This window comes from Apium graveolens, chromosome 5 (genome assembly GCF_009905375.1).
Source record: "Apium graveolens cultivar Ventura chromosome 5, ASM990537v1, whole genome shotgun sequence".
NCBI classification, from domain to species: Eukaryota; Viridiplantae; Streptophyta; class Magnoliopsida; order Apiales; family Apiaceae; genus Apium; species Apium graveolens.
The window spans coordinates 221,836,214-221,853,261 of NC_133651.1; the positions used below are offsets into that span (position 1 = coordinate 221,836,214).

Consider the following 17,048-nt stretch of genomic DNA (forward strand, 5'->3'; position numbering starts at 1 on the left):
TTTAAAAAATTAAAAAGTTAAAAAAAAAGTAGAGTAAACAACCAATACACTATTAACTTAACTACTTTATAAATTTTCAACACTATCTAAATTAAAAAGTATAATACATATTTGTAATAAAAAAATTTAAAATAATTTATTTAACAATTATTTTGTTAATTTGATTAATATTAATATTTATATTGTAAGAGAGAACTTAACAATAGAATAACTAATAACTTATATTATATGTTAAATGAAAAAAGAAGAGACTCGTTAAAACTGGGGATTTATTCAAATGAGATTTTGAATGATCGATAATAATCCATAAATTTTACAAGATTTTCATAGATCTTAAATGTTTGCGGATTTTGACGAAGTTTATAAAAAAATTGCAGAGTCTTTATGATTTAATTTGTGTATTTTTTAGAAATCCTTCAAAATGTACTACCAAATCCATCAAAATCCATATATTTTTCAAATAAAACAAAATTCATGGATCTTTGAATAACATCATATTTAGTGGAATTTTTTAAATCTAAATTGAATATCATAAAATTTTAATAGATTTTTTTTAATTTAAATTGAATACGTTCAGATTTTAATAAATTTTTTACAATCTACATTGAATACCTCCAGATTTTGAAGGATTTTTTAAAATCTAAATTTAATACTCATATATTTTGAAAATCCTTAGAAATCCTCTAAAATCTTGATTGACCTCCTTAGTTATGAGTTACAGTAAAAACTCTTTAAATTAATAAACTCTCTAAAATAATAAATTTGTCTGGTCCCGACTTGGGCCAATGTAAAAAATTGAAAAACTCGATAAAATAATAAGATAATAATTTTTCGGGTAATCTCTTTATAGTTTTCAGTTCCAAGAAAATCATAAATTAATAATTCATAAAAACTGAAAAAATATATTATATCTTATTGAAATATGATTCAATATTTTTATTTTAAAGTTCAAATCTATTTAGAGCTCATCTCTAACTTTTTATTGTATCCAATAACTCAGGTGTTGTATTTTTGTATTGTATCATAAAGTTGTGAAGAGTATTTTTCTCGTAACAAACTCCAAATACATTATATCATCTTAACCGTCATCATTTGTATTGTCCATAGTACCCACAATATCTTATAAACTCTCAACCTTAATTTATATATGGCAAACTTGTTTGAGAATACATTGAACACATTCATTAATCTGGTTTACATTAATTATACTGTACAAATTCAAAAATTATTGTTAATTTTCCAAGATTATTAATTACGTTGAATCCCAGAATTCATTGATTCTAAAAGGTATGTACATTATAATAGGTTAAAAACTATTTAAATTAATAATTATTAATTTATCGATAAATTAAGAACTCTTAAAATTAATAAATTTCTCGGGTCCTAACATTATTAATTTATAGAGTTTTTACAGTATTTCTAATCCCATTTCTTATTATGCAACAAGAGATTGTTGCTATCATCATCTAAGGATGGTTCTTTTAGTAAGATTTTCTTAGCCAAATTTTCATGTAGGAATCATAATTTAGAAGTTCGAAATTTTGAATTTGTTTAGCATACTCATGTCAATAATAATGCATGCATCGATCTCCTCAAGTTCTGCAAAATTGCGACCTAATAATAAGTTAATAATCATCTGTATTAGGAAAGTTTAGTCGTCGTCCCAGTATTATTGCGTAACCCAAACCAACCATATTTGACTCCGCTGAAGTAGTCTTATTAATCTTCCACTTGACATTTCTGAATGCGTAAACATTTACGGTTTAATCGTCATAAATAGGAATATAGCTAGTTTCACACCAAAAGTCCACGATTTGTAAATATATTATTAAGCAGCCTATAAATAGAGAACCAAAACTTGACATGTTAAGCATCCCTATTTTTTCATTGCTAATCTCAATCTACTCTCTCTTCTCCTCAGCTTATATATGAAAATGGAATTACCATCTCCCTTCGCTGTGGCATCTTCCCTCCTTGTCGTCACTTTTCTTTTATTACATTTAGTAAAGAAATCGAAACGACAATCTAAAACTAATCTTCCTCCAGGGCCATGGAAACTACCAATTCTCGGAAATTTATTCCAAGTGGCTGGAAAAATTCCACACCGTGGTCTCATAAAATTAGCTGAAAAATATGGACCTCTCATGCACCTCCAACTTGGGGAGATTTCGGCTATCGTGATATCAGATCCAAGTGTTGCTAAAGAAGTACTAAGAACACATGATCTTGCATTTGCAGACAGACCAGTTGTGTTACTAGGCAATATTATACTAGCAAATTGTCGAGACATAGTCCTGGCTCTTTATGGTGATTACTGGAGACAGATGCGAAAAATTTGCACTTTAGAACTTTTAAGTGCAAATAAAGTAAGGTCTTTTCGTTCAATTCGTGAGGGCGAGACATGGAAGCTAATTCAATCCATTCAATTATCCCCGAGATCATCATTAATTGATGTAAGTCATAAGGTTTCTGCATTGGCCAATGCAGTAACTTGTAGAGCTACAATTGGACAGGCATGCAAGTACCAAGATGAGCTCATCGAGCTAGTTGAAGAAATAGCTTACCTTGGTTCAGGTTTTTTCTTGGCTGATTTATTTCCTTCGATGATATTTCTTCCAACACTTAGTGGGATGAAACCTGCATTAAAGAAGATAAGGAAAAAGCTTGATGTTATCTTTGATGGTATTATCAAGGAGCATAATGATAAGTTGAGCAGGAGGAAAAAAGGATCTGATATTGATGCTGAGGAGGAAGATTTGGTCGACGTACTTTTGAGAATCAATGACAGTCAGCGCCTTGAGTTTCCCATTTCATCTGGTGACATCCAAGGCCTTGTTTTGGTAAGATTGTGAATATATTCAAGTTTATATAGTTAAAATAAAATATTATGTTGTACCATAAATTTATGATGATTTCTGAATTGCAGGACATGCTTACGGCTGGAACTGACACATCTTCGGCAGTACTTGAATGGGCAATGTCAGAGTTGATGAGAAACCCGAAGGTAATGAAAAAGGTTCAATCTGAAGTAAGAGGGGTAGTGAAAGGAAAAGAAAGAATAGAAGAAGTTGATATACAGCAAATGAGTTACCTTAAACTTGTTGTAAAAGAAACTCTACGTTTACATCCACCGGTTCCACTATTGCTCCCAAGAGAATGTCGAAAAGAATGTGAGATTAATGGATACACTATTCCTGTCGGAACCAAAGTCATGGTTAACGTATGGGCCATTGGAAGAGATCCTGATCATTGGGTTGATGCTGAAAGTTTCATCCCGGAGAGGTTCGAGAATAATTCAGTTGATTATATTGGAGCTAACTTTGAGTTTCTTCCATTTGGTGCTGGCCGGAGGATGTGTGCGGGAATCTCATTCGGTATAGCGACAGTTGAGCTTCCTCTAGCACAATTACTTCACTCCTTTGACTGGAAGCTTCCTGATGAAATGAAGCCAGAAGATTTAGACATGGATGAGACAAACGCAGCTACTTGCAAGAGAAAGAACAATCTTATGCTTATTGCCACTGATTTAGACATGGATGTGACTGAAGTAAGCTAACAAGTCCGAAATGTAATCTGTAACCAGCAGTTCTATTTCATGTTTAAAATTCAATAAAGAAAGTAGATCGCCGTCCAGTTAACGTTCATTACAAGAAAAATGGTTTAAATCCATGGAACTTAATTATAACGTGCATGGTTTAAATACTATGCACAACTCGCCTGAACACTTCAGTCTTTAAAAGTATTTTGAAACTAATTCAGTCTGCGCTAAATTAGAAATATCAAAAAAAAAATGTAATATGAACTGATAAATGTTTGTCATATTGTAGGCCTCCCAATGACTCCGTCACTGCCTACATTATTCTCCTCCTTCAACAGAAAATGACTTTCGGGCCGATAATGTGCATACGACTTTGACAATTATTTATAATAAATGTCGGGGGCTTATAACATCACCCATGACAATAACATGTCTGCCCCGTTGTTTGAGAGTTCAGTTTTGGATGAATGCATTCATAAGATCAGATTCAACCCCCCCCCCCCTCCCCCCAGTAACCTTATAATTGTTTTGTTTTAAGATCATATATTCACAAAATTAAATTTCTTTATTTTTGCCACTGGCTAGCATTGTAGAATAAAGAATTTATTTATTTCATATTTTACATAGTAATTATATAAGTAGCTGCAGCTCTGTAATTACTCACTAATGCTGTTACATCATCACTATCGGAGATCGAGTTCCCATGGATAGGATTACTTGAATTTAACTGATTAAAGTGTATTGTGACAACAAAAGGTATATATTATTAGCCATAAGCCCGTGTTATGGGATTGATATCGCGGATTAATGAAATGGATTAAAAACGTTAGGATTGTATACTTGAATCTGCCATCCATTTCCTTCACTAGCATCTGTTGCATATCCATATCCGCAGGCATGACAATACTTATCAGATGGCAAGAAGAAAGTCCTCTCTGAAGCCATGTACCTAGAGGAATTGACAGAAGCTTCTAAAAGGGCCTCCCAACCTGGATTTTGATCATAATCATCGTCAAATTGTATCAATGGCGCCATATCTTCTACTTTCTTGATTTTTTTCGTGGCACTATATCCTTTGACGTTTTCACAATCTTTGCTTGCAAGATACTCGGGCCTCGTTATCTGTTCATCGTGAACTGAACTTGATGGAGACTCCAATGTTGATGTGATGGAAGAATTTGATGTAGAAGATGACGACTGATCAGTTAACTGCCACATTCCATTAAGGAAAGTCTCAAGAGCCTGTATCTGAATTTGTGGAATCTTATCAATTAAAGGGAACTCGTATGAACCGCACAGCAACAGAGTCTTGCACCAATCAAAAAATTCACAGAGTTGATTTGCTTGAATTGCTGCTTTTTTGTAGATACTAAAAGCAGTTATACTATTTCTATATGGAACTTGAGTGAGATTTTCTAAAACCACAATTATATTCTTTCTGAAAATTGAGTAACATATGAAGCTATCACGAATGATATACTTCATGGCCGATTGAACCAGAAAGTTTCTTGAAGCTACCCCGGATGGCTTGCATTCCATGACTCTATCAATTAGGCTCTGAACTTGTAACAACATTTCAAGCATTTCGTCGAATTCGTCCATTTTATCATGCCTATCATCAGCTTCATTTTCTAAAAACATTTCTTTGCAGTCAACGAGTTGTAATTCTTCACCAATAAATGAACATTCAAGAGCTTCATCTAGTAGGCAAGCGTATGATCTAATGAAAAGTGTGTAATCCTGAGAGGATGATGAGGAACAATCACGAAAATGACACGGGTTGAGGGACAAGTAACCATTGGACCGGATCCAGAGGAGATGGTTTCTTACGTCATTATCATCAGGCAATGATCGAAGCAAGCGGTGGAGAAGAACAAGGCATTTCAATGCAACTCTCCAGCACTGTGTCTTGCCAAACCTCCGAGAAAAACTAATTGCAAAATCGTGATAAGAAGAAGAAGAAGAAGAAGAAGAAATGGAAAATATTTTAAGGAGCTGATGAACATATTTATCATGCAGTGGGAAGTCATCAGGAGATGTTGCTTTCACAACAATCAAGTCAAGGTCGCAAAACCCTCCAGCAGTTGCAATTTTCGCATACCTGACAACAGTATGCTCTCTTACGGAGGTAAGAACTTGTCTGATTCGCCTCTGCATGATGGTCTACAGAGGAAATACCTGCAAATGGTGGACTAAGATATGCTTTACAAGTTCAGAAGAGGACAGGGGTTTTGTATAAGGTTGCAAAGCATAGGTAAGTACGAGGGGCGAGTCATTGTTTCTGTAAAAATTGGACATTTGTGTTAGATTGACATTTCGATGTTAGATATGAAAGACAGCTATATATAAAAACATTTATTTTTCACAATGTAACTTGGGAAAGATCCATTCCAGGACATTGGAATATATGTTGTATTAACACCGTACAGTAAAAGAAGTGATCCAGTAATGATTAAGCTTGTATAAGTTACATAGTTCAGGAATCAGAAAAGCTTTTTATACAACTTCTTTGAGTTGTTAAAGCCAGGTTATAATGGTTGTTTAAATATGAGGTCTCAATGGTTACAATTTGCATTACCAGCAGTTTATGTTTGGCAGTGTGGTATTTACAAGAAATCGGTAAGCATAATAATACAAATGTCTGATGCTCTTGCAGTGCAATTAATCTAAGTCATCAGTAGTGTATAGTTTATTGTGTAGTGTTTGGCGTTGGTGTGATTGAAGTCATTCTTCTGTACTTCTCTTTGTAAGCTAGCTAGTTGCCGAATCATCTGTTATTTTCAATTGTATTGAAAATGAGTATCTTACAAGAATGAGCAATAGATCTCATATATACAAGTTGCAGCTTTTAACCAACTGTTTTGGCGGGAAGATGTTACTAACTCACTACTATTCAAATCTAACTAATAAATAATATATGGCCTTATTAATCTTTTGACTCCTGAAATATATATATGTTTATACCCATAAACCCCTGAACAATGCGAGCATACCCTACAAAATAGAGAAAACTCTCCCGCCAAGCCTTATAGTCCCTGTTGTTATATATTTATACATATATGTGTGTTTTATTAGAGCAGTAAAGAAAATGAAACCTAATTGTTGGTGTGGAAGAACGGTAGTACTAAGAACTTCTTGGACGGATGCAAATCCAGGAAGGCGATTGTGGGTTTGTTTTTGTTTCATCGTAAGCATCTATGTATATGTCAATTTCTCGTATTTATGGGTTATGGATTACAAGAAGTGTGTTTATGAATTTGCAGGAGGATCAAAGAAATTCATGTAACTTTCGTTTATGGTTTAACCCTCCTATATGTCAAAGGTCAAAAATAATTATTCCTGAGCTGTTGAGAAAAATAGATAAGCTAGAGGATGATTCGGGCAAGCATGAGGCTGCGGTTGAAAAGAAAGGGAAGAAGAGAAGCCCCAGTTTGTATTACGTAATCATGATATTATTAGTGTGGGTGTTTGTAATTCCGAACAAAGAAATGGAGTCGATGCCCAGGGGATATGAATTACCTAAGTGAACCTTTGTAGTAGTAAATGATGAGTACCATGTATGACTATGTACTACAGTTTGCCATCCATGTAATGAGAAGCAATATTGAATGAAATGAAATTTTTTGCAAAACAAAGTATTTCCATTATTACATAATTTTATAAGTTCAAAAGTAAAATAACACATATTAGTTGTTCACATATAGAAATAGTGCAAAATAAAGTCTGAAATGCAAAATAAAGTGCATAATAACATTACATTACATAGATTTTCAATAATATTGGTTCCTCGTAAGTCCTTTTTTCCTTAGTTGTTGAAGGGTCTGCTGCTTCTTTGTCATTCTTTATCTTTTGTAGTGCTTCTTCCAGAGCTCCATGTGTGACTACACTTCTAGTATGAGATAAGAAAGGTGCATATTTGAGTTCTATTTTTCCAACAATGGTTTTGTACTGCTTCACTAGCAACAGCCGGTGAGGTCTTTTTTTTAGATTATTTACTCCAATGTTCAACCTTTCAACAGGTTGCCTCCTTTCATCAATCATGTCTTGCATTTCTATTTTGAACTTTTTTCTGGTGGCCTCCTCTTCACTCTCAAGCATTATCCCCTTAACCTTATTTGTTACCTTCTTAACAGTGGCATCCATTACCTTTGTTTTTCCATCCTACTGCTTTTCTTTCAATTGTTGAATTTTCCTAGCAGCAACCATGATAGGGGAGTCAATAGTAGTTGTTACTCCCGACTTTATGGCTTTCAATTTTTTTATCCTTCTTGCAGCAACAGCCATACACTACACCATATTTGGCCTCTAGCAACACTAAAAAAAGTGTTAAAATGACCAAAAAGTGTTATCTAAAGCAAAAAATCGAGCTATGCTTACACTTTGTCGAAATTAATGAGTGTTGAATTTGTCCCGCTACAATAGGGGTATAAGGTAACACTTTTTAAAACTTTGATAACACCGGTAAAAGTGTTACAACAGAGCACTTATGGTTACACTCTCAGTATGTACTGTAACATCATGCAGGTGTAACAATAATTTTAATACAACACCCTTAAAGTTCTAGTATCACCGAAAAATATGTTACAATAAAATCTTTTGTAATATCATATTTGCTATTGTAACATTGTATGATAAAATATTTTAATTTTTTGGTAACATTTTTTTATTTTATTATAACATTTTTTTAGCACTCTTATATTTATTGTAACACTTTTTCCCATTTATCAACATAAAAATATATATATTGATTACATTCCAAATGTAATAATCCAAATATACTTGCAAAATTAAAAAACTTAAATACATATCTAACAACTAATGTTCAAATTCAACAAATACAAAGTTCTAATTCAACCAAAATAAACAAAGTTCTAAATTAATCTAAAAGCCACAAATGCTTTGTCACAAAAATTTATTTGTATATTATTAATTGAAATTATCCATCATCAGGACACATACAACTATAGCTTGTGTGTATGTTTTTATCAGAATTGGTATGCAAATGTAAATGTTAAATCAATGGGAGTATTATACGTAGCCTTTGGAATCGACACTACTGCCAAAATGTCGCTTATTGCTGCTGGAATAAGTCCGATCACGAACATTGGCAAGTTTTCGCCTCCAAATGCTGCATCTATCGGTCCACTCGTGAATGAAACTAGAATCTGCATGACGTTTTTAACATGTTCATCGTTGTTTAATGTAAAATCTCAATAGCAAACATAGAGCTCTAAATTTCTTGTAAATGATTAAGATTTGAATGCTAATGAATAAAAACTTACTTGCGGTATACAAATTGAGGCATGGAGAACCCCTAGGGAGAGACCTGCATACACAAATATGGAACAAATTAATCAAAGTTTTAATGAGGCTTAATTTGATTTAGCAATGATAAACGGAGAAATAGACAAGCAGGGCTAATCTCACATTGTCCTGCTTTATAATCGGTAGAAAGAAAATATAGTTCCTAGAGCAAATGGAATGTAATAAGTCACCTTTTTAACACAAGATATTAAGTGGTGAAGATCTGAATATATTCTAAAGATGGTACTTAATTACTAACCACCACTTACCATGTTCTGAACACTGTTAGGATTCAAGAGTTTATGAAATCCAAGGTCTCCAAAAAAAATGCAAGGAAAGAGCGAGGCAAGATCAATAATTACTGCCCCAATATCTCATTAGTCATACCCAGAGTCTTTATAAACATAGTCTTTATAAACATAAAATACCTACCAGAACTCTTACCACTTAATAAAGTAATAAATCAGTTACATGTCTACACATGCGCAAAGAGAGTGATTAAATAATATCTATTGGTTATAAATACATGCCCCTTACATGTTCTGGCATTAATCATACTGTTAGACTTTAAAAAATAAAACCCACTGATGATCACTCTAGATTCACACATAATTTAATCAGATTGCTTTTAGATAGCGTAGGTAGTAAGTGCTAAATTTAAAAATACAATTACAACCAAAATTTAACATAGGCCACTTAACTTAAGAACATATATTCGGATCTCCGCCATGAATTTCTTGCCCCATGAAAGAAAAATCAACCACCAATGATGTTAAGCATCAAGTAAAACCATATTATGTATTTTACTCCCTTCATCGACATCTATTTAGAAGCCTAAATTGATTATTAATCCACACCAATCTTTATTGTCTATCCTTGTGCATTTCCATATTTGTTAGCAAACATAGTTTTTTTTACATCTACATATTTCCCTGTTGGATTTGTCAGGACTAGCCTATCAGAACACACAGGAAATTGAAACCCTAATTTCAGCAGTAAATCTCAATATCTCATCTATGATGTCCAACCTACAAAAAAGATATAGCTCTAATTACAGAGGTATTTAAATTTTCTCACAACATCTACTAAACATAAAATTAAAACAAAATTGGTTATTGAGGGGATGATAGTACATATTATGGAAATTTACGTATTCCTATTTAAAAAGGAATAAAATGATTAAACAATTACGGTTGCCTCCAAAATAAAATGACTAGACAATTTTTAAAATTATAATTAGATCCTTGGTGAGTCTAATTCTTCATTTTTCAAAGTTTTACTGCTAAATTCATTTAGAGAGTGAATCGTTTACGGAGGTAACTAATGAAGAGGCCTTATAGGAAAGTTACCTGCTTTGTGAAGTCTTCTTTTCCCGCCTTTATGTAAGAGGTAGGTTCCTAGAATTACTGCTGGTACTATGAGCATCAGAAGCAATAAGACCGTAATTTCTTCTTTCTTTTTGAATCTTTGTTTTCCTCTGTGTAGCCAAAATTGACAATAATTAAAAAAAAGTAAATGAGACCATAAAATAAATATGTTTAAACTATACTAACCAGTAATAGCTATGACAATGATCACATACCTAATTCCGATGCAGCCATCTCCTCAATAACAAATCTCTGAATAATTGCATCACCGTGTCCTCTGCATAATACGGATTGTTACAAATTTTACAGATACACTTTTGTCTCCCTTAAACAAATGAAAATAACCAAATTACTCAAAAATTATACGCAAGAACATCACATATTAATTAAACAAACAAAGAGCAAAACTTTGGTTTGATTACTCTGTCATAAATTTATTGGAAAGTAAATCCAAAGAATAAGAAGGGGAGAAACTTGCCGCTTACTTGCAAATTATTCATCAGTGCAGCAACATACCCGAACAAGAAGAAAATAACAAATCAGAAAAGAAAATAAGAAGAAGAAAAGAGCATACCCGAACAAGAAGAAAGCCCCAATTTCTACAAACCCTAATTTTTCCAAGATCAGTGTTGCTCAGTAAAGATACAATTGTTCAAGGGGTTAGATACAATTGTATAAATGTTTCAAACAAGTAATAAAATATAACAACTTTTATAATTCTGATAAAAACTGTTACAAAACTCTCTCAAGAAATACTGATGTTCTTGACAGCTGCTAGGTCGTATGATGCTCGAGATCGATACACTATGTGATGACCTAAACTGTGTTTATATACTACACAACTACAACTAAACAATCTAAGATATGCATTATCAAAAGATAACCGAAACTAATACATATCTTCAACTGAATAGATAAAGTCCTATAACTCAGACGTAAAAGATATCTACTCCACAATACAAGGAACATAACAAATCTTCTAAGCTGATTATCTCCAGATACTGACGACATCCAAATATTGATGATGTGTCAAATCCTGATGACACATCAAATACTGATGACACCCGAACAGCCAGATCCTGAGCTTCTTCTTATCATTGAGAATCAATACGTAACAATCTCCCCCAATTTATGCTTAATGTAATGAAGCACAAATTTCATTCTCAATGATGCCAAAACCAACTACAAAATGCACAAGGAGTAAAGCTTACTTCAGTATCTTCAGATAACTGACTGTTGTTTCCAGAAAGTTTTTTAGTCTTTCTTCCTCCTTGTCCTTTAGGACTTTAACAAGCTTTTTCTTTAACTCTTTCTTTTCTTCAGTGTCTTCTCCAAGCTGATAGATGGCTGATTTTAATTTAGAAATTGAGCTTTTATTTATCTCAAGATCACCAATCAACATGAAGCTTAAACTGACATCTTCATGATCAGGACTGAAAGATAACTGAGGACTGTTGAGAAAAACTTTTAGAACTGCAGCTCCCTTTTCCATCTTCATTTCTTGACCAGTATAAGTTCTGTACACAGGAACATAATCACCATTGTATTTATCATCTTTTGTCATGACTCTTCTTCTGACAACTTCAAGTATCATAGAAGACCAATTCCTGGTGACACTGTTCTCAACTCTAAGAAGATAGTGAATATATTTCAATTCTGTCACAGTCTTCATTAAGAGTTGCTGTAATGTAAAGCTCTTTACTTTACCATCCCTCAAAAAGTACAAAATATCTTCTCTGACATCATTATCATTTATCTTTCTATAAACAATCTTCACAGCTTCAAATTTCTCAAGATGTGAAGGAGAAACCCTTAGGATAATCAAATGTATAAATGTCTTTCCATCTTTTATCCTTCTTGCTGAGAGGAGCATAACTTGTAGATAAAACATGAATCTTCCCTTTTGCTTTATGGCATAGCTCTCTCTTTGATTTTAAAACTCTCTGCACATAATCTTTGTATGCTTGATCAGCTTTCCTTCTGTCAACCTTTTCTTTTTCATCAACCTCTGAAATATGAGGAGTGACTACTATAGTAAGGGCTGAATCATTTAATTCTTCGATCAATTTCTTCTCATCAGAGTCAAAATCAGTTATCAGGTTCACAGCATCAGGATCTGCTTTTACCTCAAGATTTGTGTCTGCTTCAGGAGTTACATTCTGATTGCTGTATTAGCTTGATCAATTTCAATGGCTGATCTTTTCTTTCTTTGGATAATCAACTCTTCTGGCTTCTGAACTTCTTCATCTTCTTCATGTCCTTGTACAGGAACATAACCTTCTCTGGATAGAATATTCAGAAATGCAGAATTAAATGCAGTCACTTGACTTGGTTTAGAAATCCTTCATCTTCCTCCTCATCCTCTACCTCTTGTAGATCTTCCACCTCTTTTTCCTCTTCCTGTAGAAGTGTTAGCTTCAGCTTCAATTTGAGCCATTAACTCCTTTTGTTGCATAACTGCTTCTTCAGCTGTTAGATCAGGAAATTCTTTAATTATAGACCCAAGAGCACTCCTAGCATTCTTTTGCTCAAACCTCTTGTCTTTGTAATACAAGATAATCTCTCCACATGTTTCCTTATGTTTGTAAGGAAAGAATAACCCTTTAGCATCTGCTAAATTAGAGATTTTAACATCATCATCCTCAAGAGCATCAGTTGTAGTCTTGTGCTTAGCTTTATGAGCACCGGTAGACTTCCTTTGTCCAGAAGAACCATTCTTCTTGGAATGTTGAGGTTGTTGAACAGTAGAAGCAATTTGAACTTCTGTAACTGGATTCTTATCACCATAATCATCAATATCTTTATCCTTTGTCTGAATAGAATCTGGTGTATATTTTGTAGCAACTATCTTCTCCCCCTTTTTGGCATCAATATTTGAAAGAAGAGAAAACAGAGCATCCAGTTTGTCAGCTATAGAAAAGGCTGTATCTTCTAAGGAGGAAAGTCTAGAGGTCATGTTGTGTTGAGATTTAAAAACATCTGTAATAGTATTTTTCACACTCTTGATTTCAGCTAAGGTAGGTGTGTGAAGCATAAATCCATCAATCTTATCCTTGACAGCAGCATGCAACTTCTTCATTTCATCAAGGTCGGAGTGAATTCCTTTAACAGAAATAGTAGAGGCCTTAAGATGCAACTTCAGATCAGAAGTTTGAATTTCATCATAGGCGCAATGGATATGTTGCAGACCAACAGCAGATGAGATATAAGTATTTGCAGGTCTCCATTTATAATCATATCCTGTCTGTCAAAAATGTTCAGCATCAGCATTGTAGTAAGATGGATTTTCATTGAAGTGTGAAGAAGAACCAACATTGGACTTCTTAGATGCATCAATGGCAGTCTTAAGCTGATCTGTGTCAGAATCATCCTTATCACTGTCATCATCAGAATCAGATAGACCCTCAGAAGAATTTACAGAATTAGACAGAATTGCCTTGCCTTTATGAAAATCCTTTGCAATAGGTGTCTGTGGCTGATGAGATCCTGAAACATAAACATGGTAACACATAAATCTCTCTGTTCTTTTCAAGTGATCTCATCACTTCTCACCCAATATATTACTTTTAAGAGTAACATGATTCTCACAGAAGAAACTTTATAAGTAAAAAAAACTTATAAAGTTATCGTCTCAAGCTACCTCTCATTTTGCCTGTACAGGAGACTGCCACTCAACATTTTAATTTTCTCACATGATATTTTCACACTGTCTCACAGAAAGGCTCAATCACACATTTAGCAAAGAAATAAGATATGGCTGAGAAGAGTAGTATGCTTGTCATATAAATAGAGGTAACCACAGAGAAGAGACTATTTATAATCATACAAATATGAGAATATATAAGAAATATAACAATACCTGAAGGTGAGTCCTCAAGTGGAAGTGATGATAGTGGAGGAACAAACAGCACATCAGGATGCTTTTGCAAACTAGCAATCAATAGAGGATCATCAATAGTATCTAGTTCAGTTGACGGATGAATCTCAGTAGAAGCTATTGTAACATCAAGATTTGACCTATCAAGAGGCGGTGATAGACCAGCATCAGTACTTTAAACTGATGGTTCTTGTGGTGTCTGAGAAATGTGAGTTGCTTCAACAATGCTTGGTGAAGGTTCTTATATGCTCTTCTTAAAAATAGGATCATTGATGATTGTATCCACCTTTGACAGTACCTCATGATGAACTTGCTTTTCCTGTAGTAGTTGAACAGAGTTCGCAAGAAGATCACTCTTAGCAATATTAACAATGATTTGTGCAGCCTCGTTGTCTGCATCTTCCCTTTGAGAAAATGGTTCTTGTGTGACTGGATGTGGTGCAGTTGCTAAATCCCTTTGAGACTTAGGTTTTTATGTACTGACATCCTTGCCAAGAGGCCGAGTCTTTTTCTTCGTTCTGATGTACCCAACTACTTTTTCACTATTTCTTTTCAACTTGCTCTTTGCAGTCATCTTGAGCTCAACAGTTGCTTCAATCACTGGAAGCTTGTCGAGGAAAGCACTAGCATCAGTAATTGGCTCCTTGGTTCCAGTAGTGTCAACAAAGACCCTATTGGCATCTGATCATCGGAGTTAGAATCATCTCGTAGGATCGGTCTTCTTTTCCTGACTGGAAAACAGTCTTCTTTCTTCCCACTCTCACTCAGTGAGGCTTTTTTAGCTTTCTATCCAGATGTGACAGATTTCTTAACCAGCCTTTTCTTTGTTACAACTGATGTCTTTTGAGAGACATCAGAGGAGGCTAATTTAGAGGCTGGGCGTGTTTTATGTTTGGAAGAAAAATGCTTGGGTTAGAAACAAGATGGGTGGTTTCTTGATTCTCAGCATCAGAATTTTGGATAGAGGTGCCAGCATCAGGATTTGCACGCACTTGTGTAGGAGTAGGTCTATTTCTTAACAGAAATTGCATGAGCTCTCTAGGTAGAAAAGGAGGTCCTAAAAATTTATTCTTTTCATCCCTTTTAATATGATCAGTGATTGCTTTTTCAGAAATTTAAAAAATAGGAAGTAATTCATTATCATCAAAAATAGCATTAGGGCATAGAAAATTGAAAATCAGTTGTAGAAATCTAGTTTACCCTATCACTCCTGATGCATATGCTCTCCTAACAATTATGAATTGTAGTATATTATTACCATAATCAAAATTACCAGAGTAAAGAAGAGAGTACCCGATTTTCAGAGAAGTGGATGGAAAAGCATCAAAATTTGTTGTTTTGTTCAAGAAACACCTACTGATACAATCAAATAAAAAGTTCCATTCTCTTTTCAGTTTAGTCCTTTCCAGTTTTCCAATGGTTGTGATTTCTCCATGATAGCCTAAAGTCCTTAGCATATCAAAAAGCTGCTCAGTGGTATGAGTATCAGGAACACCATCAAGTGCAGGCAATCTCAAGGCTTGAAGCAGAACATCAGCATTAACCTCATACGTGTGGCCCTTATACTAAAAAAAGGCAGTATTCATTGCATTAACCAAAGTTGTATTCCACACCTGCATTACAACCTTGTATGACACCTTGATAGGATTTATAAGAGCATACCCAATTGGACATTGGAGTAGAAAATCCTGAATATCATGAAAAGATGATGGTAGCTGCTGATGTGTAAGCAGAGCCGAGTAATTGTTAGTGCCAAATGTATTTACATGAATGATTGTGGTTTGGCTGAAGAGTGGTGAAACTTCAGACGATGTCATGATGTTATAGCTTGTGAGAGAGAGTATAAGTGAAATGTGAACAATGAAACTATGTGTATGATGAATTGTGTCACAGAAGTATTTGTGGTTTTATAGCTTTTCTACTCTGGAGTATGTATAACACATTCATATGTAAAAGGTAATTTAGTGAATTTGACTTTGGGCAGGTAACAATTACTGAGTAATAGAATTTGATGGTGGAGTAAATTATGGAATGAAAGACAAAATACATACAGATTTGTCAAGACACAACTGTAGAAATTTGTTTATCAGATAATCCACCATTAACCATTAATTAAGTGTGACACTTAATTTTAACAATAAAACTACTCAGAGATTAATTAGGACTAATAATCCGAATTAGGACGTGCTGACCTGTCATCATTGTTTGAGACTTCTTTTCTGTCAGGATTTGACAGAATCAAGATATGTCGATTCAAATTCAACAGTTTTTTGTCAAAGCATCACAAATTATTAGCAAACCACAATTTTAATCAAAACAATCATCAAAGTGTACATTATAAGTTGATGATGTAAAGATTAATAGGTTTCAATCAAAAACATTCACATTCATACATAACGAAATAAGCATAGACTAAAACTTGCAATCAAAAGAAATTTCATTAATATATCAGATGAGTACATTTCATAAATTTGTGGATTACATGCAAAAGAAATTACAAGATATTCTTAGTCTAAGAACAACATCAACATCCTTGTTCTAAGAAGCCTGACAAAGTTGATGGTGAAGAGAAATGGTTGGAGGATGTTCAGTGCTTCTTCCTACTTAAAACAAAGAGAACAGCAAGATGAATGACTCTTTCTTGTTGTTGAAGAGTGTGGATATGAAGATCTTTTTGAAATCCCAGAAGATCATTTTTGATGGCTCTTGGAAGTTGAATCCAGACATCGTTTGAGATGGCATTGATGTGATACAGAGTTTGCATTCCATCATTGAAGATAGTCACAATATTGGTGAAATGGTTATAAAACCGGGTGAAATGCGCCATGTTTGATAAGAAAGAAATATGAGTAACAATGGTGAGGAGAGAGTTTTGTGTTTGAGTGGAGATGATTGAACTGAACAGAAATGATTGTTTAAATAACCAAAGGAATATCAAAGAACTAGGGGACTGATCAATTAT

General features: G+C 33.9%; 2 protein-coding genes across 2 annotated transcripts; one reads left to right on the forward strand and one right to left on the reverse strand.

Annotated features, from left to right (window-relative positions):
* The first annotated feature begins 1,885 nt into the window (after positions 1-1,885).
* Positions 1,886-3,674, forward strand: LOC141661614 (cytochrome P450 CYP71D312-like). Its single transcript, XM_074468618.1, has 2 exons — positions 1,886-2,840; positions 2,927-3,674. The coding sequence occupies exons 1-2, from the start codon at positions 1,929-1,931 to the stop codon at positions 3,554-3,556; spliced, it is 1,542 nt and encodes a 513-aa protein (XP_074324719.1). The 5' UTR covers positions 1,886-1,928; the 3' UTR covers positions 3,557-3,674.
* A 668-nt stretch (positions 3,675-4,342) lies between these two features.
* LOC141660728 (putative clathrin assembly protein At1g03050) lies at positions 4,343-5,695 on the reverse strand. The gene has a single exon (XM_074467718.1). It carries the CDS (start codon positions 5,693-5,695, stop codon positions 4,343-4,345), a length of 1,353 nt encoding a protein of 450 aa, XP_074323819.1.
* Between the last annotated feature and the right edge of the window lie 11,353 nt (positions 5,696-17,048).